Source organism: Prinia subflava, chromosome 1, assembly GCF_021018805.1.
Source record: "Prinia subflava isolate CZ2003 ecotype Zambia chromosome 1, Cam_Psub_1.2, whole genome shotgun sequence".
NCBI classification, from domain to species: domain Eukaryota; kingdom Metazoa; phylum Chordata; class Aves; order Passeriformes; family Cisticolidae; genus Prinia; species Prinia subflava.
Window position 1 is genome coordinate 29,784,646 of NC_086247.1, and position 25,317 is coordinate 29,809,962.

General features: G+C 37.6%; 1 protein-coding gene across 4 annotated transcripts in view; it reads right to left on the reverse strand.

The window, feature by feature from the left end:
- PKIA (cAMP-dependent protein kinase inhibitor alpha) overlaps positions 1 to 25,317 on the reverse strand; it is a 43,650-nt gene that overhangs the window by 13,760 nt on the left and 4,573 nt on the right. Inside the window, exon 1 of one of the 4 annotated variants that reach the window (XM_063392140.1) lies at positions 9,601 to 9,731. The exons of the other annotated variants lie outside the window; for them this stretch is intronic. Within the exon in view, the coding sequence (XP_063248210.1) occupies positions 9,601 to 9,705 (105 nt within the window). The 5' untranslated portion in view covers positions 9,706 to 9,731. Of the gene's footprint in view, positions 1 to 9,600; positions 9,732 to 25,317 lie in introns of those variants that run through there. 4 annotated transcript variants of the gene reach the window in all.

Here is a 25,317-nt window from a genome sequence, read left to right on the forward strand (position 1 = left end):
AAAGGAGGTCAATGTTTTAAGGTTCTGGGAGGATGAGGCCAGGTTTGCAGCACCTTAGAATGCTGTGGTGCTCTGAACAAAGGAACACAGGTAGAACACTACACTGAACAAATAAAGTGTTTGTTCAAAAGGACTGGTTTCAGCCTTTGGAGAAAGCCTGTTTATTGGGGTCTTCATATGGCAATCCAGAAGCACTTCTTACAGAACAGTGAGATGAAATAAGCCCATGAAGACTATGACACAAAAACCACCTCTCAACAACAAAACTGGGCTCTTCTTCAACTGTTGGGTTACTGGAAAAGACCAGTCAATTGAGAATTCCTAACTGACTGGCAGCTTGGAAACGCTCCGTGCAGAAAAGACAACACTTGCTGCAGAAATGTGAAGTTGACGTTTGCTTAGGATCAGCATGTTTAGTAGAAGGGATGGGAATTACGGGAGAGGGAAATTTGTGTTAGCTTTGCTCATGAAGCTCTGTATCTTCCTAACCTTGCCTTTACTTCAGGAATCGTGCTGTAATCGAGTTTATTCTCTCAGACGCTTCTGTCAGTAAAGCCAGTATTCACAGCCAGTGATTTAAAGGTATTGATCAACATAGGTTTCATTAGGTGAGACTCTGTTCCTTGGAGAACTTGATATAAGCACTGTAGTGACTATTTTTGTAACAGCCACATCTCTAGTCATGGCTACATACAACAGCCTGTATATGGTTTCATATACAGGGAGGGAAAAAACCCCAAAACCCATGATCAGTAACCTGCAAATATTTTGGGCCAAACTGCTGTGAGCCACTGTCTTTCTTACAGACAATTCTCCACTGAAAAAAACCCCACTGGTTTAGCAAACTTTTAACTGAAGGTCTGATGGCAAGATAGTTCTGTGAATTACCCACACACAGGTATGGGCCTTCCAATAGACAGTACATAGGCAGTAATGTGGAAGCCACTCAGATAAAGGGTTTTCTGTGGAACAGATTTCCAATTTTTAGCACAAGTTTAATGCTGTGGAAGGCACTAAGAATGAGACCTATTAGACCATGAGAACTGCATTTGTTCAGCCTTGAGAAAAGAAGGTTTTAGGGACATCTTATCACCATCTTTCAGTATCTGAAGGGTATCTAGAAAGCAAATGGAGACTCCCTTTTTCAGGAGTCACACCAAAAAAGTGAGGGGTGATGAGTACAAGTTGTTACTGGAAAGATTCCAGTTGGACACAAGAGGGACATTATTCACAACCAGAACACTCATCCATTGGAATAATCTCTACAAGGAAGTGGTGGATTCCCCAGTATTGGACACCTACAAGATTCAGCTGAACAGGGTGCTGGGCCATCTAGTCTAGAGATGCTTTTGCCAAGAGAGGTTGGACTAGAAGATCCTGGAAATCCCCTTCTAACCTGGTATCATATGATTCTATGAATCCTACTCTAGATGATCTAAACAGATTTTGGTCCATTGAATTTTCTAATTCAGCATCCATAGAACTCTTATCCACATAAGATATATTTTCCTATCTTTTTTTTTTTTACTTTGCAGTTATACATCTTGTTAGATATTAGTTTACTAGTCCTAAGGCTTTTGAGGTAAAATAAAAATCCCAAACCACCCTCTGCAAAAAGACCCCAAAAGAAAAAACCTTCATTCTCATAAAAAGAAAACAAACAGACAACAACAACAAAAAAAAGCCCAAACCCAAAAAAGTCCAACAAACAAACAAGAAGTGGCACAAAGACCATATGCACTAGTGTGGTGCACTTTCCTATTTAAATGGGAACCAGCTGTGTTTTCCAAAAAAATAGCCCTATGGCGCAAGGTGGCCTCCATTTCTTTATAAGGGCTCAAATATTTAGCTGAACTATAGATTTGAAGGGCTAGACATTCCTAAGTAGTTCATTACAGTTGTTGCAATTCTTAACAGCAAACCATGAAACTAACATGAAGATTCATGCTCTTTACAGCCCATCTCTTCCATATTAACTTATGCCAGATCTGATAAAATACTTTGTTATGCAACATACAGCTTTGTTATGCAAAGGGTAAGAGCTTGCTCTTCATTGTTTTAAAATTTCAGTAGAGGTAATGGCTAGTAAAAAAAACACAATATGGATGTGAAGAATCAGATTTGAGGTGGGGAGGTACCATCCAGAAAGGGTCTGTCTGCAGAATAAGACCACAAAGGAAGAAAAAAGCATATGGAGATGGGGATGAAGCAGCAACTGCCTTAGATAATTCAAGAGTTCAGTAGAGGAAACCAGTTTACAACCAAAAAGGCAGACTGTGGTGGACTCTTCCAGCTGCTCTACCAAAAAGCTCCCAGTGGGATAACTTGACTCAAGGATTCACACGGGCACTGATTTGGATGCAGGGCTTGGCTCCCCCATTGCAATGGATTGCTCCCATTCCCAAGCCAGCTGAAGTTTGCATTTTGTGATGTTCTGCACTCTGTCAATTTGACTGATATGTTTACAGCATCTACAACAGCCGTTTGCAGGTAACAAAAGCCTTTGAAAGGGAAAGCAAGCAGTTAGAACAGCAAAACGAAAATGTCTAGGATAACACTACCATGACAGCACTTAAAACTTAGCATTTATAACAGGAGGATGCACCAGCATTTTCGTAAGGTTTCTGCCACACCTATTTGCTAGGATTCTTCAATGTTTCAGTACAATGTGATGTTTGGCTATCAAATATTCAAGCTACCTAAGGGCTCTACAGTCGTCCTTAAACTCTTCCTTACTATTAAAACAAATAGCTGCCCCCCCTCCAAGGCACTTTCCTCAAATCTTTAGGGCAATATAAGCTACTAAACAGAAGCAGCATTTGTTGTATGACATATCTTTTCAGCAATTTCTGGTGAAGTAGCTCAACTGTTTTCATGTGATTACCTTTAAAATCATGCAGTCATGACTCATCAAGAAAATATGTGTTGCAGCATCCAGAACAGAAGAGCTTGAGCTTATTACTGTTTCTTCTTGGGCAGTGGCAAACACTGTACTGAAAGGCAAGGACTTGCCTTTTTTTCATAACAAGATCAACCACAACCATGTATTTCTAAATATTAAATACTGGTTCCTATTTGCTTTTAATAAAATCAATTACCTCTCACAAAAATTAAAACTGCTAGAGGATATTATGCTTCTGTTAAGATCTCACATTTCACGTGCGAGCCTGGAGTTTCCAAAAATACACCCAATGACATCACATTCTTCAGTATGCAAAGATAAATACCATTGGGCTAGCCTGAAGACCTGTGGACATGAGACATCTAAAATACATTTTCAATGCCAGGCACAGAAAAAAAAAAGATAGAAAAGGTAATTCATAAAATACTGATTAATGTATTGTGGAACAAAGACATTCAAATTCCTGGTTTATCTGGTCGGCTTTTTGATTTGTTAATAACAAATTGCCTTTCTCATCCTTTTTTTTTTGGTCCTGTGGCAGGCATTTAAAACCTACTTTACATTTGAATTAGTTTTCCCAGCCATCAGACATTCTGCCTTTTAATTACTATCTAGAAGCTGGAAAAAAAAAAAAAGAAAAAAAAAAAGAAAAAAAAAAAAAAAAAAAAAAAAAAAAAGAAAAAAAAAGAAAAAAAAAAAGAAAAAAAAAGCTAACAATCTGGCTAAAAGCATTTCAGGGCTTTTTTTAACTTAAAAGCAGTTCAATTTAATATACCTCACAAAATAGATTCACATTTTATATTGTATATCATTTCACTTTGGTTTCTCCTATTCTCAGCCTTACATTTTGCAAGGTTTCCATCATTTTTGCATTCCGTTCCCATGTGTACACTGACTACTTTAGAGACTAAGGACTGCCTGGCTCTGTTGCTATGCAACAGCATAGCCTACTTAGGGCTTCCTGAAATAATTGTCTCAAATGTGCTTTTTTTAGACTTGTTTCCAGCAGGAATACTTTACAGATTCTTTATAATGGACCACTGATATTACCACAATGTTAGATAGTGGTCAACTGGGAAGTATTGGTAGCTACTTAAGATTAAAAAAAACAATGTTACTGCTTACAAAATTCTGGACATACCTGCTGCATTTTCACAGGGAGGTAAAGATCACAAATATCCCTATATTTTTGCCAGATGTTATTCCTGTGTATGAGAGGCATATATTTTTCAGATGAAAAAATATTTTTAATTGCTCTTCGTTTCACTCTATTTCATTCAAGGGAAAAGCTCCCTTTTTAGAGTATGTCACCCAGCACTCAGGAAAAATGAACCCTCTTTATATAATAAAGTTTATTATAAATTTAATCATCTCAACAGAATGAACACATATGCAAATATTCTTTATTGCAATTCATTATCAAATAAGTTGATGTCAGAATTCTGTAGGACAAGGTTCCAATTTTTTAAAATCACACTACCGATGCCACAAACTGGATCTGTATTTGCTTTTTGAGGTATCTTCAAGCAGCCCCTGAGAAACTATCCCATGAAACCTTCACTCTTCCCTGCCTTCAACAGCATTTTTTTTTGATACATCCTTCCAGTGCTCCTCTCCAAGAGCAGAAAAATATGTTTTGTTTTCTTACAGCTGGCATAATTGGGAATCTTAAGTTATTTAATGTCTGTAAAAATACATACAGCAGTATAAATAAAAGTCTCTTAAAAAAGAATTGATTAATACTAGAGGGCCAAACGTCTTACAATATACCAGGCTGAGGGATAAAGAAGGAGGTCTAACAGTACAGAGTATTTTAATGAAAGGAAATATTTTACCTCTTATTCTTTTTTCTCTCTTGTTCACCTTAGCATGTTCAGCAGCAGTTGCATCTACAGAGAGCAGCGTGCCAGTCCAGAATTGTGGTAAAGAGAATGATGCTTGTCAGAGCCAGAGAAAATAAGAGCAAGGTTTAAATTAAGGTCCCTGCAGAGGCAAGTCTACCTGCAGTCTTTTAAAGGAAGAGGGGGAAGAGAGCAGCAATTTCATACCGTTTGCAATATCCTTAGTCTTAAAGATGACTTTTTCTTAAACAGAGTGGACTGTGCTGGGCTTCTCAAAACCAAATGCAGGAGGTGTCTTAAAGGGGTAATTTTCCATATCCATATGCATAACCACATACATGCATAATAGCCAAGCTATCCAAGAATATGAGTCAGCAAGGTTTAGCGAGTGGGACTCTCCCAGACTTCAAGTCTCTGTTCTTTAAAACCACGTAAGTAGTACAGCTCAGACTCAAATCTGTAACAATACAGTTTTAAAAGCAGAGAGATCAAGACCCGAAGAGCAGCAACATTTGGAAGGTTCTCCTGTGGGGCAAATAACCAGTTTGAAACCTCAAAAATGACCCAGAATCAGGTGGAGGAGAAGAAAGCATTAATAAAGTACTCTTTATAATGGTGAAATTTGTTATTATGTGCAGTTTGTATTCTGTACTTCACAGCATTTATGGGCATTTCAAAGACAGGCCAAATAATTTCTAACCTAGCCAAAAGAAATCTCTCATATTTGCCACAATATGCTTGAAGATAGGAACTGCAGCAACTTCTTTTGCATGTCCATGTTTAAAAAAGAATCTAATTAAATGAACAGGAAAAAAGCAAAACAGACTATAACTCTCTTGCTAAATAATCCTTTATCACCTAGGATCATTTTGTACATTTTGTATTGAAAACTGTGCACTATCATATACTTTTCCATGTTTCCATGTGCTGGAACTAGATGGAAACGAAAAAAAAAAATTGGCTTGCATATACTAATATTTAATTAGCAATTGTGCTGCATTGCACAATCTGTCCATGATACTCAGATTTAAGATTTTTAGATGCAAACTCAGGTACCCTGACAAACACAATACCCAACCACAATTGAGGAACATACAAGTTCTGCAAACCACCACTACTTAAAATCACTGCTACAGCTTTGAATGTGATGATCAAATATCTCTCTTTGCCCCATTTTCAAGTGAAACTAAAGCTCAAATACTTAACTCCTATTAGTCTGATGTCCCAATTCTTCATCTACAAAAAGAAAAATGCCAGTCTGGGCATTTACAAGCCAGTGATGGAAGCATATAAACAAAGCAGAATTTCCTGGACTCTCACACAGCTCACTGATTTCAGCCAACCTGACAAATTGCTCAATCACTTTAAAAGATGGCTTATTAAAAACTACATACAATAGACATTTTATATTCATGGCAAGAAAAGCTAACCAACCAAACACATATTTCCTGCAGCTCAAGTTCTTAATTCTTGCAACTATCCCTTTCACAGAAGCTGCTGACCACTAAAAAACTTTAGAAAGGCCTAAGAAGAATCTGAACATACAGTTCCTGCCATATGCATAAACTCAATAAAATACAATAAAGTGTAAGCCATGTTTTCTGGTTATGAGCATAAACACACAGGTATAAGCAGGAACAGGAGAACTTATAGTAACCCATACAAAATTCCTGAGAGGAATTTATGTTGCCAGACTACACAAATCCATCTGTATTTGAATAGCTTACTTAAGCTTCAGGGCCATGTAAATTGCAGATTTCCTCCTTCTTACTACCTGCTGGTGGATAATGAAAGGAAGTACCAGCTGTCTGCTTACAGTAAGAATGCATATGTGGGCAGAATACTTCCTAAGACTTCCAATTCTTAAATCCTGGCACAGGGAAAAACCTTTTAAGAGCTAGAATCACCCACAGATGTGAATTCCTGGATACCATATTCCAAATAAAAGGCAAGCTGCAGGTATAAATTCAGAGGAAGAAGGTAAAAATATAAAAAATGTTGCTCAAAATCTGTGGCAATGAAACTCACATCTCACAGTCACTAAGGAGGTGCTTTGTTTTAGTAAAAGCTAAACTTCAGCAATAAATAGAATAAAATAATTAAGTAATCGGGAACCAATGAAAAGACATGTAGGCAGAACACAGTAAGAAAGTGCATGAAAGCAAATCCAAACGGACTCTCAGACAAAGCAAGAAGAAAATCTACTTGAAGTGTCTCCTGACAGAGATGAGACTTATTTTATTCTTATTTATTTTATACTTGTCATTCCTCCTGGCAAAAATCTTGGGATGCTGACAGCTATCTGTAAGTCTCTATCCCATCCCAAGTACAACTGTCCACCTTCATGCCTAGAAAAATATGAAGGACCACAACACCAAAGAAAACTAGTAGAAACCAGTAATGTTCCTATGCAACAGTTTGAGTGTTCACGGTTAGAGAACTTTGAACATGACTTTATCTACCCATGTAAATATATATATGCGTACCTGCAGAGATGGGTATCATTAAATATTCATTCTATCTGCATAACTACTTTTATCTAGACATATTTAGCAGTAGAGTCTGTAAGCTTAATAGATTTCCCATAAGCTGTAAGAGAACTGCCTCACATCCCAAACCTTTGTCTATTTATTTGTGAAACAATTAGCTTTAAAGAACCACTTGGGGGTTGACCTTGGCTGATGGTCAACCTGCTTTCTCATTCCCCCTCAACAGGGGGACAAGGGAGACGATGGTAAGATGAAACAGTGAAAGAACCAGTGGGTTGAGATAGAAACAGGGAGATATTGTAGTAATTACCAGCACTAGCAAAACAAACTCCACTTGAGGAAAACTAACTTACTGCCAGTTAAAACAGGTTTGGATAGTGATAAACAAAGGCAAGCTAAAACAACACCTTCCCTCCACATCAGTCCCCTACCCTCCCTCACCCCAGCTTTGCCCAGGCTCAGCTTTACTTCTGCAGTTTCTGACTGTTCTAGCCCTTCCCCATCACCCAGAAGCCCAAGGGGATGGGGAATGGAATGTGCAGTCACATCACTCCCTAAAATAGTTCCTCTCTGCTGCTCCTTACTCCTCAGGCTTTTCCCCTTCTCCAGCATGGTCCTTCCCTGGGCTGTTCCCACAAGCTCCAGTGTGGGCTGGAGCTCTTTCAGAAAACACCAGGGAGCTCTGGTGTGGCACACACTGGCAGGCAAATACCCACTTCTATACCTACTCCACTGTGATCTCCTCCAGGGGCTGCAGAGGAATCTGTGCTCCAGTGCCTGGAGCAACACAGCCACTTCCTCCTTTTCCTTCAACCTTTGTGTTCCCTGTGCTGTGTCTCACTATCCTTCTTTGTTTCTCCTCTACCTGTGTGCTTTGGTTTTTCTTATTCCTGTGCTTAAACAAGTTTTCCCAGAGACACCACTGCCCCAGCTGAGCTGTATGCAGCAGTAATTCCATGGAGCTGACTCAATCTGTGTCCAGCATGGGGCAGCCCTGGCCGTTCCTCACAGCGGCTGCCCCTAAAGCCACCTACCCAACAACAAAATTCATATCTGTTGGAAGATACTCAGTGTCTATAAATGACCATAAGTATTTAATGTGCTTTCCAGTGTCTTCCTTGAACTCCACTAACTGCTGAGACTGCCCTTCTGCCACTTTGCTTCACTTAAGAGCTAGAAATCACAAACATGTGAGGATCTCATCCCTGGTATCTCACAGCTGACAGGAGGCAGCCCCTTTCCAAGCAAAAGCTGTGTGGATAAGCACGCTAACACCACCAGAGATGGACAGTAAGGCATTATTCCCTACTCACCAGCTTCTATCATCACAGACCAAGAAAAACTCAGTGCTCATGATGACTGTAGCTGTGACTTTTATAGCATCAGAATCAATGTGTTTCCCCCCAAGACTGTAGCCCTGTTTTACATGAGAGAGGACAATTAATCTTTTCTGTTATTTTAAATAATATTAATACAATCTTTGACATTTTTAGGGTTTTCTACCAAGAAAGGTAAAAGAGGAGTATTTACCATTTTTTTAAACTTAATGCCTACTTCCAAGAAAGCATTCACTACAGAAGCTAAATTACAAGTTTTTTTCCAAGATCACACCATATTATTCAATTGAACTAATGCATCTCAGAAGAGCCAGAAGTGCCAAGAATGCAAACACACCGCAAGAGGTAATGTTTGTTTTTGGGTCCACTCTAAGCATTGATTAGCTTGTTCATAAAGAAAACATTCCAAAAGACCAATAGGTAAAAAGACAACACTTGCCCATATGCCAAGTTTCAGTAAATAATTAGAGTATATAGAGACTCATATTCTTAGTTTCTGACCAACATGGGATACTACACAGAATCTTATGCTTCAGAAATTAGTATGAACTAACCTTTCGAAAAGTATTTAGGGTTAATTAGTAAAATAAACTAGCAAATGCGAGCCGTTTTATTACTTGTGAAAATTTGACTTAATGTTGAAATGTAGGACACCACCCATGAAATTTGAAGATAAAATGCAAATTTTGAGACCAAACACTGATGAAGAAAAAGCCCACTTAGATTTCAGCTCAGTCAGAAGTTCATCCAGACTGTAAAAAATATTAAGGAAAGAAATATGGGGGGGTGGGAGAGAGAAGGCAAAGACTTTTTTTTTTTTTGTACTCCTAACCAATTAATGTCCACATTTTCTAACCTGCCTATTTACAACTGGATTAAAAGCTTCACTCTGAACATGTACTCCACAGGTAACCTTTACGTAAGTAAATTTTAACTTTTAGTGCAATACATTTGAAATTTGCTATCTCAACCACCAGGAATTATATTTTTTACCCTCCCTTTTAACAAGATTTTCCATTGCTACTACATACCTTATACCTACAGCCTCCTCCTGATCCAGTGGAAACACTGCCAGTATTTTCAAACAAATACCACTGATATTTGCACAACAGATAACATTCTGTATCTGTTTCCATCAGACTCCAATGAATTCAGAGCCAAGCTAAAAAGGGAAAGGCGATAAATCTTCAGAAAAGCTTTTCAGCAGTCTGAATCAAATAACATTCTGATAAGACACATCTTAACTATACCATGCTCAGCCTCAAAATCTTTTAAATCTTTCTTCACAAAATGCTTCTAACCCCCTCCCCAAGTAGTTTGCTAGTTAACCCTTTGTGGGGGTTTTCTTAAAGTATGACTTTCAGAACCAGGCATTATTTTCTCCCTTTTGTATTTTGCTACTTTTCTGGCTCAACCCCCTGTGAGGATAATTGAAATGTTAGCACTCAAATATTAAAATCAATTAAATTTAAAAACATTTATGTTATGAATTATGAAACATAAAAAATTAAACATGCCGAGCACTGAAACGAAAACAAAAATATATCAAGAATCTGGAAGGCTAACTGCAATAGAAAACCATTTCTCCAGAGGTGACTTTTGGATGAAGACTCACAAACTCTGGGCGCTACATTCCTGTGTGAGGCACTTCTGAATCCACGTGTCTTGACATGTGTCCCCCTCTTTTCCACAGAGCTATTTTTCATGATGTCATCACAGGATTAACACATTTGTAACCAGACAGCAGTGATCTACATGTGACAAGATGTTTTTGGGAATCCCTACAAATCTTTCAGCCATCTGACTCATCTGCCAAATGAAGCAAACTGATCTGTAAAGTCAAATTTGGTTATTGCCTGAAACTCCACATCTATCACACTATATAAGGTGATGATTCTTAGGTTCATTAAAGCTATTTTTCTTAAGTCGTCCTCTTGTTTGGCCTACTTCAGGATGCCATTTAAGGGACTTCAAAAGTTCATGGGTTCAACAGAAACTAATATCAAACTTAATCAAAATTTCCCTGTAAAAAAAGAAATACTGAAGGATTTTTTCCCCTTTCCTTAAAAAAGATACAACTGGACTGCTGAGAACATGTAAACATGCACAGATTCTCTGAGTCTGACAATCAAAAGAGGATATTACATGAAGACAAGAATAAATTAAGTGCTACACCATCCTCATAATAAAAACAGCAGAACAGGAAAAGGCCTTCACTGTATTTTCTCTAGGAATATAAGCGGAAAGAAGAGGTGTTGTTTATCTTAAAAATCCAACCAGCTCTCTGTAATTTCATGAACCACAAGCACACCTCTTCCACTCATCACATGCAAGACCAAACAAATGCTTCTTACCCAATGAAGTTTAGCTGGAACAATTTCAGTTAACATTCTGGTTACATGACAACTTGAAGAATAAATAACCCATATAAGCTAAACAAACCAAACCACCATCTGTAATTTGATTAAACACAGATTATGATTAGATTGCCAACGAAGGCAAACTGATTAGTCTGATTATTAAGCAGGTAATCAAATATTCCACTGAGCTCTAATGTTAGAGCATGAAGTTTTAATGAAGCAGCACAGCATCATGTCTTTTAGATGTTACAATAGTAACAACCAAGTCTTTCAAAGCAAAACCATATGAGATTCAGGTAATTTTTGACCTGCTCAGTTTCATATTATGCTCTTTTTTCTGCATTCTTCCTACTTATTGGGCACTCTAAAACAACAGAGCAGAGGAGGTCCAGAGACAGAACCTATCATGCCTGATACTAGATAAGAAGGTTCTTAGAAACAAATTGTGATGAGGTACATCTAGAAGTACTTCAAGTCAGCTCACATGCTTCATTAAGAAAATTACTTTCATTATGCCATTATAAGGCTGAATATATTTTTTCTTAAAACACACAGAGCCAGAAACATGCCATATCACAAAGGGTATTTCTATTTGCTTTGAAGAAGACTGGAAAATATTGTGCTGATCATGGTTAACACCAAATAGCTCTGGAAAGAATTTAGAAGATAGTTTTGTTATAAGAAAACAAGAATTATAAATAGGAAAAACAAAGTATAAACTATAATAGTGTAGCATGCATAAATAAAAAAACTGTGCTCTATACAAAGGGATACTTCATGTTATGTATGCCACTAGCAACATTGCTACCAAATATACTTTTTTTTTTTCTGAGAATCAGAAAAGAAGTGTTTTCTCTATCCAGAATGAATATTTTCACTAGCTTTCTTTAACAGGTCTGTACAGAAAGACTCTGGCAGTTGTTTAAAGTGAGAAGAAGATACAGGATATACTTCAGGAGAAGAAGATACAGAAGATACAGGGTGTCCTAGAATAATGTCGACAATATTCACAATTAAAAATTAGAAAATGAACCAAAAACCGAAACACAAAAACCCCCAAATGGTCTTGAAATCCTACACTCTTTAATGGATTTCTGTGGTTTCTCGTGTCATTCCCCCCCCCCCAGGTACAATATGAACAATATTCTGTTATCAATTTAAATTAATTTACTTCCCAGGGTTCTTTTCTGTTTCACAGATTTCAGCATGTGATGGAGCTTTTCTTGAATATCTTCTACGTGGGTGGATTTTATAGAAGGATAAATTTAGTTTGCAAGGCCTGTTGTCACATATCTGTGTTTTTCTGCAGCACAGTAAGGTACATTAAACAATGACAAAGTCATTAATACCTAAATATGGAATTGCTTATTTTGTTCATATCTCATTGTCTTAGTAAGAACTTCACACAGCATATGGAAAACAGAAGTCATCTCTTCACAATAAAGACTGTGGTCGTGTCTTGCAGGTTCAGAAGAAAAGCAGTTTGCCACCACTCTGTTCTACACACCAGTCTGAGGTCCATTTCATCTAGGCACTCAAGCACTGCTCTGCTGCATTTGGATCCTCTCAGGTGTAGCTGAAGCTCTGTCTCTTGCATGATCAGGGATCAGCTTACTCCTGTGAAATAAGCACTGTGTGATGGAAAAGCTTGTCTTCAGCACAACAACATAAGCTAAGAGCACTTTCAGAACTGCTCATGTATTTTACTCTGAGACCATTAAAATCAACACACTTAATCTAAGGAGCAAGATCCAGAAGTGGAGGTTTCCTGGTCTTTAGCACACAAATCATAAGACTACAGAGTAAGGCATCCTCATCCGCAAAAAGGCACAGGACCAGAAGGAAAACAACTGTGCTTGTAACTGATACACCAGTTACAACATACCTTTTATACTGCTGGTTCTGTCCATGAGTTCCTTGACACTGAGGACAGTCTGGATTCCAAGTCTTCTCCTTCCTTAGAATGAAGCTATTATGTGGAAGATGAGCAGTGAGATTCACTTCTTCCCTACCTCCCACATGGGTTTTTGAGTCAAAAACCTGACTCGGACCCTGAGTCAGGACTGATAGGTCTGTATGGGCATACCTAGTAAACCACCACTCTTTGCGTGACAGAAAAACTTTGGTAGGGATATCTGGAGGCCATCAAGTCCAACAACCACAGGAGGTTAGGTAGGCTAAGCTCAAGCTTCAGTCTGGTTGCTCAGGGACCTCAGAAGAATTTCAAGTATCTCCAAGGCTGGAGTTTCCCCAGGCATTTTGCCAAGCTGTACCAGTGTTAAATAATTTTTAAAGTAAAAGATTTTCCTTCCATGCAGCTGGAATTTTTCTTATTGCAACTTGTGACCATTGCCACTTATCCTTTTGTTGCAGAACTCCAAGGAAAGTCCGTAACATCTCCACAATGCCTCCTTGGGTAGTGCTGCTACATCCTGTAGTGTCCTTTTCATGCTGGACAAACCCATTTCCCGCAGTAGCTGCTTGTACATCATGTGCTCCAGTCTCACGTTTTTTGTAGCCTCCACTAAACTTGAGTAGGCATGTCAATATACCCCTGTTGTAGCAGCTGTCCAAATGGCTGTGATGGCACACTGGTGCCTCTTGGCCAGTTCAAGATCAGAGAGTCCCAGTTAGCAGACCTTAGGTGAGACAAATACAAAGGTATGCAAATACAAAGGGTCTGGCCAGTAGTTCTAGATACCTACTGTTTTTAAGTAAAACATGGAAGACTAGAGTTGTGAATTCAGTTTCCTAAAAGCTGTATGTAGTTCCCAGGTATTTTCTAGGCTCATTGAACGCACTGGAGAAGTGAAGGGTACATTGGTTAATCCATGATTAGCGAGTTTAAAGTTATCACCATGTCACAGGTGAAATACAGCTCTCAACTGTATTGCACAACTCTCCTAGGAAGATGATTCCCTCATATTAGTACAGCCTGCTTTAAACTTGCTCGTTCCTGACATATAGTACAAGTAACTAAATATTTCCTGTTTAATCTCATATCTGCACAGTGTTTGTAAAATCAGATTTTAACTTTCTGCTTACTGGAGCCCAGGTTTACACTGAAGTTGATACTCGTTTGAATCCTGGTACAATGCAAAACGGCAACATTACAGGCCATTAATCTACAAAGGATTAAACTACATTAATCCACCCAGGATGAGAGTTCTAACTCTTCACTAGAAACCTGTCCTCTCAGCTTGTGTTCTTACACAAAGACTACCTGGGTTTCTGCTTACATGCCTGAGACTCCAGGAGGCTGCCTGCATGAACCAGGCTCTGAAAGATCCAGCTGTGAGACAAGACAGCATGTTTTAAATTACTGTCTGTGTAATTAGGAACAGTAAGGGCCCCTTCTCATGTGGAGAAAGACTGGTTAATTACTTTGCTGCCTCTCTTCTGCTGCCATTTCTTGTCCTGAAGGACCAGCTGCCCTTTTCGTCTCTCTGCCTTCTACTTAGAATCTTTTTCCCCTTTAGACAAGGGGACCAATATCTACCTTTCCCTCCGCTCCACACAACACAGTATTCAATTAGGAACATACCCCTTGATATTTTTAAGCCCCAAACTGTGTTATAGATTGAGTAACCATTAATATTTGATTAATTAAGGTTGCAGAAAGTAGAAGGATAATCTAATACAAAATTAATGCAAAGTGTTCTCAGGATACCAGCCTTAATTAACTTTACTGGAGAATTTTCACTGGCTGAATTCTCATCAGATTCTACCAATACGGTAAAAAATATGTAATTTCTCAAGAGAAGATGAGAATTTGCATACTTAACTCCCAAACCTGCCAGAACACACATTCTCTGGCCTTCAGCTTGATGATAGCTTAAAGGCTGTTATGCATTTGGCTTTTAATACATATACATATTCTACCTAATAAAATCCTACATATATACTATACCTCCCAGCTCATTAGCATAGTACAAGAGACAGAACCATGATCTCCTTTATAAACTGGCCCCCAAGTGAGCCTTTGGAACACAATGGGCAAGTAGGCATTGAAATAAGGTTTTCTTTTTAGAAGAATTTTTGAAATAGTAAAATAAAAAAATAGTAAGAAATTGTATCTGTTAATAGCATTTGGAAAAAATTACTTATGCAGTTTTGCAGAGAGGTTTTCTCATTAGTATACTGCAATTATGAACTTTCAAAGCCTTGTTTTCAATCTAGGAATTTGTGAAGAAAGCTAAGAATAAAAAGCAGTAGCTATGCAGTACAAAACAACCACTCAGACATATGGACTGAGCCCAGAGATGACCATATCTGCTCTTCAAGAGAAAAAAATAAGAAAGAGGAGGGATACAAACACAGAGTGATCTGGAACTGCTAGAGGCTGAAAACAAAGGACTCTGCAAAATCAATTCTCATATGGTATTCTGGCCACAGCACTGCAAAATATGTATTTTTTAAATTGGGAGGGCTTGGGGACTTTTTGTTTGGTGTTTTTTTAGTGGTTTTTGTTTTGTTTTGTTTTTTGGTATTTAGCTTTTTTTTAAAGCTGCTTCTCAGAGACTCCATGAAAGATCTTGTTCATTTTAACTGGTGACCATTTTCTTTGCATTTCTTCATCTCGTGTTTCATATGCCAATTTCAATAACTAATTTGAAAGACCCAGTCAGCATGCTCTGACTGCAACAGATACAAGAGGTTCTCTTCATGCTACTAGATAACATGCAGAAGGCACAGCTGGCAGTCTTCTGTTTTCACAGCAGTCAAGATTTCCTTGTATCTTGTACAAGCAGAGTAGCGAAGATAGTGGGACATTAAACCACCCCCTTGATTTTCAGGCAACATGCTGATGTCTGGAAGAATCTTACCCTGTTGTAGATGGAACAAGGAGCTGTAATGGAGAACATCCTGTGTCAAAGTTTAAAATGCAAAAAGACAAATAAAACAAAGTTCTCATGGTCCAGTACCATAAGAACCAAGGCACAATAAATAATGACAACAAATTAATGAGGTGCAAAACATTTCAATGAGTCAAACAAAGTGATGAGTCATATGGAAAGTAATAGAGATGTCCAGTTTCACTGTTTCAACATTTTGACAGTTTTACAGCAAGAAGGGGACCATTTTCTTGTGGATTTAATATGTAAGTTTGCTATGAACAGGATCACAGATGCATCACATGTAAACAGACAAAACTGCACCAGTCATGCAGTTCTTTTAGATCGTGAGAACCCAATCTACTTTGTGCTGCCTTTGAATTCATCTAACAAACATTCTTAGTGAGCCTTATGAAGAGGTATTTTTAAGATACTGCCCAGAAATTCACTATACTTATATATTCTGAGTACCAACACTTTTGAACAAGTAAACTTAGAATGCATTTCTTTGGTTTCAGAGTTTTATTTCAGAAGAAAAATTTGTGTCAAGGTAAGTCGGCAGTAGGGAAACAATTCCTTCCAATTGGTACAAAATAGAAGCTGTATGACATCAGGTAATTCTCCAGATATTCACAGCTCTTTTGAGCACTTCTGAATTGTCCTTCTGCTCTCTGCTGTAGGAAAAACTTCCCTCTTGCTTTTATTTCTTGGCGGGGCAGGTGAGGGAGGTGGTGTTAGTCAGGAAGAGACAGAAAGATAAGAGAACACCCACAAATATTGCAAACCATTGCAGAGACAGAGGAAAAAAGGGAAAACCAGACATTTGCCTTCAAGTAGATAGTCATTGGTATTGTCTGGAGAGGCAAGACTCTTAACTCCCTCTTTTAGGAAACTTTTCACAGTGGACACAGAAGCAGCTGCTTCCAGTCTGGGCCAGTGTTGATCTAAACAACACCATGAAGTACTTTTTGGGAAATTATCACATATAGGACAGATACAAAAAAGCTGCAGTGAGTAAGTCATAGGTATGAACTGAACACATCTGAATGCTGAACAGTGCTGAAACTAGCCCCATGTTTGCCTGGCATAAAGGAAATCACATCAACTGCAGTTTTCATCCAGTAAGATAGGCTTAATAGTGTATTTCTTGTAACCTCCAAAATATGTAAAGCCAGCATGTCAGGGTCTCTCTGACAGGATCTTTTTTTCATTAACCATCAGTGATTTGCATTAATTACAATCCTGTCCTTCAATAGACTTTACACTTACAGCTTTGCTTTTTCTGTTTTGCCTGGGATTTATCAGATCAACAGACCTTGGTAAGAGTCATTATATTCACCTTTTTTTGTTGAAGATCTTAGATTAGCATTCTTTTGACTTCTGTAATTTCCTTCCTATTCCAAAAAAAAATTTAAGTGAAGAGTACATAAGCATGGAAGAAGGAATGGTGATGGGTTTAATTTAAATTTGAGTGACACTTTGGGGTTTTTTAAGCAAGTTTATTCAACAATGTGGGACAAAGTCCACTCTTTTTGGTAGCTTATATACATATAGTAAGAGAAAAAACTAGAAAATTGGTCACAGATGCCATCTGAAGATGAGACGAATACCACAAAAATTCCATTGAAATAATGTCATAAAAGGCTTGTAGAAAAATCTCCCGTGAATATAAAAACTCTCTTGCCTGTGTCTTCTCCCAGGAAGCCTGAGGAAGGAGACAAAATTATTTCAGTTATTAGGTGAAGTGTCTTTTCAAAAAGACACTTTGAGTAGTGAAAACTATAAATAACAATTTGGTTAACGACCTCCTTTTTGAAATGGGTTGCTTGAAGGAACACAATTATCTCCCTCAAAGCACCTAGCAGAAAGTTTGCATGTTGAGATAATTCTTGTAACTGTAGGTACTTTTTATTCCACTTCAGATAGATGGGAAAGCATCAAGTACATCCTCTTCCAAGCAACTGTGGAAATAGAAACTACTTGCCAAAATGGGTATTTCCATCAGAAAACTAGGGCTAAACCATACTTTCTGACAGATCCTACTGGATCTGCTCCAGCAAATGAAAGGTTTGAAGTATTCATCAGTGCAAATAGCAGACTAGCTTTTGTCATTTTTAAAATTATAAGAATTTTTTTTTAAAAGTCTACCTGTAGAAAAAGCAGCAAAACGTGACAATCAGTGAGACAAAGTTGCATATTTCATAGTTACTTTGCAGATTAGTCATGATTAAATTTCAGGATGAGACCTAGGCATTCCCATTCTCTGCACCCTCATTCCAGTTTCCATGGAAAGGACATGCAGGTGTGCATAGTCCAAGTAAGAGTGCTGTAGATTACCCCGGTGCCCATGGTGAGGCACCCAGTTGGCACTTTAGAGCTTATTCCAGTCTTTGTTTATTCCTCTGGTGTTCAGAGACAAAAGGATTTTCAGAGGATGACAAAAGATCCTTTAGGAGTAACTGGTTATTGTCAGATTTAGTTGTGTGCAGATTTCCCAAGTGAAATCAAGCAAATGACTATAAAATCAAGAATTATGTTTTCATCAAGTTTGATATGAAGCTCTGGAAGTAATCAGTAAATAGGGAAGGAGAAACACAAAGAAAGTAGCAGGTGTTCTGCTTTGGTTAGGTTTTGAACAATCAAGCACTTGAAGGAATAAAACTTGAATTAAACTGGTGAGAGTTAGCTCTTCCAATTAACAGACCAGCCAGCATTCAGCAAGGCCTTACATGCAACCTTCTTATTTATAGAACCACATGGATACTGGCTTCAGCTCTGGCCCACACTCAGATGTCATTCATGCCACCTTAAATAACCAACAATTCTGGTCAAAAGTGCCTAAAACCAAACCTCTCTCCCCAAGTAGAGGGTAGGAGACAAGAGACTCTTTTTACACTCAGCTGATTGTGAGCAGGTACGTAACAGCCACTTCAACAATTTTACTTTATCCCTAACAGGCTTCTTTTCTATCTCTCTTTATAGCTGATAACTTGCAAACCTAAGACCTTGATTCAATGCTTTCAGTAGCTGAAAGGATTTGCAAAATCATCTTTTCTGATTCCCATTTTACATTAACTTCCCACAATTAATGCCCCTTTCTTTAGCTTGCTTTTAGCTTTCAAAGGCTGCTCCTGCATGGAATAAACCCTTATGCTTTGCTATTTAATCCTACTGAATATTTTCATGCTTCTCTGAATACTTTTTCCTTTAGTGATACATCAGCTGGGTTAGATATAAACAGCCTTCAAGTCAAATATAAGGTTTTGGCTTTCAGTGAGCTGGCTAGTTGGAAAGAATAGTAGGAACCTGTAAGAAAACCCAACACAGAAGCCTTTGTTCCTTAGCTTTTAAGAGGTCTTTATGCCCAAACTGTAAGATAGAAACACCTAACTAATACCCAAATACATATACAGAAAAGAAAAAAGGAGAGAAAAAGTTCAGAGCAGAGATCACAGCTGCCTTTACTTTGGGTTACTCAAATTTTGCTTACTAATCTTTGTAAAAGGAACTCCTCCTTCACTCATATTGGGCTCACAGTTGTTAGTTCCACAGAGATGGCATTTCATATGGAAGAAGAGAGAAAAAGTCAGCCACTGGACAAACAAATGACACATCAACATGACTATGTGTATACAATTAAGTTTTCAGATCTTACATTTTTGATTTATCCAGAAGGACATGCACTAGATCCACTCTCCCATTCTTCTGGTGACAATTAACTTCTATTAACAATTTTCCAACCTGTCCACATCTATGTCCTTACTTACAAAAGGATCTCTTACAACAGAGGAGCCTTGGTGACAAAATAAAAGTCTAATATTTTAGCCATGATTATCAGAATGTTAATTACATTACAATATTAGCACTATATACGGATAATCCAGAAATTTAAGGTGCTGAATTATGATTTATCCTGGATTTTCACATCACTCAAAAAAACCCTCACATGTAGAAAGTAAAACTACCGAAAGTATCTATACCTGTTACTATGAAAACCATGATACTCCAAAATATTTCTGCTTTCCTTAATAAGACTTTCAAATATGCTCAAAAATAGAGATAAAGTAGAACACTACTGAAATTACTACTCCTTGAGCAGAGCAGGAATACTTCAGAAAGGGGGATGGGAAGGTGAAATTTCTTTAACAGAATAAGTGGCAGATATGATTAAGTGTTCAAGAAGAATGTCACAGAACCAACATTAGCTGACAGACAAGTATCACAGGATGCATAGAAAGCTTCCACTGTTTTCTGCAGTTTGAACAGAGAAAAGCCAGACAAATTAACTAAAAATCTGGCCTGCTTCAACAGCAGCCACATCAAAGGAGAGTCAGGCAAAATAAGAGGCTTCTAAAAGGAGAATTTATTTTCTAAAAAACATTCAAATCACCTAACTGGGAAATGGCATCTAACTCACAATAATTCCAAATACAAGTTTTGTCTTGTTCAGAAGAACAAGTTGACATGAGTCAAAAATGTACAAAAATCCTCAGCAACAGTTCAGTAGTCATACACGAAACTGTCCTAGTCCTCAGCAGAATTCTGAGACATTGTTTACCTTACAGCAAAGACTGCAACTCTGATCCTGCTGATAGCCATTCCATACAAAAAAAAACCAACAAAAAAAACCACCCAAACTCAGAAACTCCATACTTGCCACCAAAATTCATACAAGAATAGAATTATGAAAGATGACACTGAAGAGCAGCCCTAAGAGTGTAATGAATCACTACTAAGCACAGAGACACAGGCAACTGCTCCTCTCAAGGGGAGCTGGATAGAAGAGCTCACTTGCCAGAAACATGCTTGGACATCAAAATGAAGTGCTCAGGTGTTGCCTTAGGCTCAAAAAATACACAATGTTCATACTTAAAGAGTCTGGAAAGCTGAGGAAACTTGGGGTGTTTTTGGCACTTTTTTCTCCCACTGCAGAAAGAAATTAAAGTAACGTACCACCACAGGAAGATGGGCATTCATTTGGACACTGATCTCAGAACACTGCTGAAGTTTTCCCTCTATTCTGCCTTGTAGTTGGTTTAAGAAATCATATGCAGTTATTTAAGGTATGCAAATGGTTAGTCTCCAAATAAACGTTCAAGACAGTTAAGAAATATGGTGCTACCAAGAGGGACACAACTTTAAACTCTAAAATTTTACACTAAAAAATTCATTAGAAAAACGTACTTGCAAAACAAGTACCAGTACCTGCCTTAGCCAGACCAAGAATAATAGAGAGTGATGGAGGAACAGAAATGCAAACAAAGAAAACTTACACAAAATACATTAGCATAGTGTGTTATCCCACTAGAAACACTGCTTAACAAGCAGAGCAGCAGTCTGTCATGGATGAATGGTCTTCAAAAATTGCTTCTGTGAGGCACAAAAGTGAAAGGAAAGAGAATTTTCTGCCTGGAAGGAAACAGCACGGTTCAATGTGCTGCAGCAGTCATCAGAAATCAGTACCTTTTTCTGGAGACTTGCATAAGTAACTCCCTGATCTGCAGCCTTATTGGCTATAAAACTGTGGGAAAACAATGTTTAAATAACAGCTTTCATCCCTTACTTCCAAATATTGTCAATGAAAATGGAAATCCTGAAAAGTGTTTTGGGATCTTTCATCATGAAAGGGGCCACATAAATAATACATTTCTCCAGTATTTGAGAAAAAAAGGGTAGCAAACATGTTTCTTCTTGCTCTTTGGTCTGTACAGCAATTCCTTAAGTGTGCAAACTGTACAGCTGAAAAGTATCTTCTAGAGTGACAATTAGCTAATGAATTATACCATGCAAAACCCTTTCAATTCCTTCCCTAAATGCTAATGAAGTCATTCCCCATTATTAGCTAATATTAAAAGCCCACTGTTACATGAACATGTAACAAATACTAAAGTATCAGTGAGGAAGTGATATTATATACTTAAATTTCTTACACAGTATCTGTGTTCCTCTGTGTGCAGGCTATCATGTTCATCTTCTATAAATACCCATTCAAACTTTATGTGTTCTGGAGATGCTTTGTGCACGAGTTGGGGATGACTCAAGGCTTTGCACCTGTTTTTCATCATGTAGCAGGAATTTTGCTTTTGAAAGCTGAAAAGAATATTACCACTATCCCAACAAGGCCCAAGCAGTACCACATTAGGTACAGACAGAAAAATTAGACTTTAGAAGGACACGTAGCAGTGGTGGCATTACTTTTGCATATTGTCATTTAAGAGTGAATGATACTAGCATCAGTACAATTCTTACAATCCTATAATATTATAGCTGCTATTCAATAAATCAACACCTGTAGTCCCTGCAGGCAAATAAAAGCATAGGAAAAAGGAAAAAAAAAAGTGTTCCATAAAGCCTAAAACTATTCAGAATAACTTAAGAGAACTCCCTATTCAGGGTGAATATTTTGTTGGGAAAAGGTTTTGGTCTTTGTAAACATTATTAGCTTGTATATAAACAAGTATATGATAGAATGGGCTTATTTCACTGATGAAAAGCTGTAGTTCCCTTAGGCTTTAAAGGCATGCTGTAATCATTTCAATAAGTTATGTCTCTTTCTCAAGTCATACAGCTTCTATATTTATGCAGACTCCATTCACATCTCTTATCACGCTTTGACTCCATGAGACCTTACAAATAACAGTTACTTAAAATGCAGCAGTCTATTTTTGGGTTTGTGTGGTTTGGTTTTGGAGTTTTTTTATATAAAGTGTTTCACATTATGCCTGCCTTTTAGAGTCTGAATTATTTTCACATGCTCTAGTTCTTATATGCATTAATAAATACTATTCATTTATTTTCTGTTTCTGATGCCTGAGCTCAAAAACATTTGCCCAACTCAGTAAAGCTGCCATTATCCAACTATTTTAGAACAAGAGTAACACAAAACAAAGGAAGGATTTATCACTGAATTTCTCAGTAAGGCTACATACTACAGTTTGTTCTTTCCTAGATTTAAAATGCATTTTTGATGTCCAGCTATCAACTTTTATATCTCCTGTTAATGGCACCAGTACCTTAATGTCAAGCAAACATATTATTGTATTGATCCTACAATGAAAAGGAACCTTATAGTGACACAGGAGATCAGCCCAATTGAAATGTAATTAGCAACTGGAAAAAATAAACATAGTGAAAAAATGGGAAAGAAATGGGGCATAAAAATTAAATTGTTGTACTACTAAATAGAGTTTCTAAATCCTGCATATCAGAAGTAAATTTTCAGGAACTATAAAAAGAGTGTCAAAGAATAAATCAAATATGAAATAGTACAGAAAGAGTAAATACAGGATGAAGTTTCTGTTCTTGAGGAAAAAGAATGTGACAGAAAATCTTGACTCATGAGAAACTGAAAAGGAAACAATTGTTTAACATTACTCACATCATGTCAATTAAAAAGGTGCCCAATTAAACCATTAGGCAACAAATTTTAAGGGAAAACAAAGAGACTTTCTTCCTTACACTCCACATGCTCTGAAGCATGCCAAAGGATACTGTGGAGCCTGTGAACAGAAATCAGATCAACCGAACACATGCAGCGAGGACATGATGTCTCCTGCAATTAAACGTAATAGTGCAAACATTGCTTTATGCCCCCGGAACTCCTAATCAATGCTGAGCACCAAACACTGGGAGACTGCATCAAGAGATGATTACTCCACCTAATTTAGTCATTACTTCTCTAAGCCTCCTTTACTGGAATCTTGCCAGCCATCTTATTTTAATAGCAGACTTGCATTCTTACAAGCTACATTGTGGTAATACACCACAGAGCTTTCTCGCAGAACAAAAAGAGGCTTTTGCCCATCCCATAGAAATGGAACTGGCACCTGACAGTCACTGTTCTAGCATGAACAACTATTTCTTCAATTTATTAGCAATACTTAATCCAATCAATGCCATCCGTCACGAACCACAGGGAAAAAAAAATTCATATATATTTCAGTAAAAAAAAACCCACAAAAAATCCAGAGCTACTCATACTACTAGTTACGAGGAACTTTTGATAAACTTGAATGAAATATCTGTTGTTCCTTTTTTTATATATTATTTTCAGTGTATAATAGTGTTGTCTTGGAATCAACTAACATCATACAGATATCAAGAACTTCTGAGCCTCAAGTGAGCACCTTAAGAACGTTGAAAGTAGCTGAGTCTCTTTAGCCTGATCGTACTTTCAAATTTACACCTCAGCAAACTGATCCTTAACATCAAGAATTTCTCTTGGTCTACCTGCAGGTAGATGATTTCAAAGGGGAAATATATTTTTAACTTCCACTTCAGCTGTGTTAGACAAAAAAAAAAAAAATTCCAAGACAAATGTAGAGAGCTTCAGATCAGAAATACTACACAGAACTCTAGAAATTCTTTGAAAGTAAAACTGAGAATCCAAGTGACTCATGAGATTTTACAAGGAAAACAGGAATTGATGGAATATTTATGTACCTAAACCTAATTTGGTGAGTTTAGAAATGACTTTTCTATGACAAAAAGATACATATATACTAGGCAACAGTCTTGGTCGAGGTTAAAGTTCTGCAATTATTTAATTTCCCTTGCTTTGAAGTGTAAAAGTGCTGTTGAGCTTGGCCTGAAGGAATTCACTTCAGCTGAGCCCAAGACTTACAAATGTAGATAATTTGTGTGCTCATGATTTTTGCAGCTCTTGGGGTTGACTAGTTATCCAAAAGGCAGCAGGTATTTCCACAGAACACCTTGTGAAGGATTCAATGTCAGCTCATTTGATGAGCATCACAGCTTTGACTCTTCTGTGGAGTATATCTCTCTCCTACCTACTACTGACCGACAAGTTAAGTCAAGATGCTGAAGAGGAATCAATTTAAGGCTACTGCTGAAGTAATAATATCCTTTACCAACATGATCCACAGTATTTTAAGTGAGGTTTCACATGTACTATAAACAGTATCATGGGAGAACCATTAATAAGCATCTGTGCTATTTTAAAACAACAGGTGGTGAGATCGTTTCACCAAAGTTATGTGCTCACCATATGTGTGAGTGGAAATACTGTAGGAGGTAGAAGGCAAATGAGTGAATAGTTAGCAAATATATATATTATATAATATATATAATTATATAGATATTTTAAGAACTATATGATCTCATTAAAGCTGCAGCACATTTCATGGGCTAGCTAACAGCTGCCAAAATAACTTTGACACACCTTTGAATCTTTTGGAACAGTTGCTAGAACAAAATTGTGACAAGAAGAGGCAGTCAGAGTAAGAGAAACTAAGACTGTATGTTGGCATTAGACCTATCTGCCTATCACATCTGATGAATCATTGGGACATGAGTGCAGAAAGGGATACTGAACTGTGTAGAGACCAGGCAGTTGCCATAAAGGCAGAGTAAATTACCCGTGAGTCCTGTAAAAACAAAGAACAGCAATGTAGACAATTTTTAAATTAGTTTTAATAAAGATTAGAAAATAAACCAAATTCTGCTAGAAAAAACTACATCCCAGCCTGAGAAAGAAATTCTTCTACTGCAGCTCTTCCTCATAGTTCATGTTTTATACTTGGCTCAACCAGGG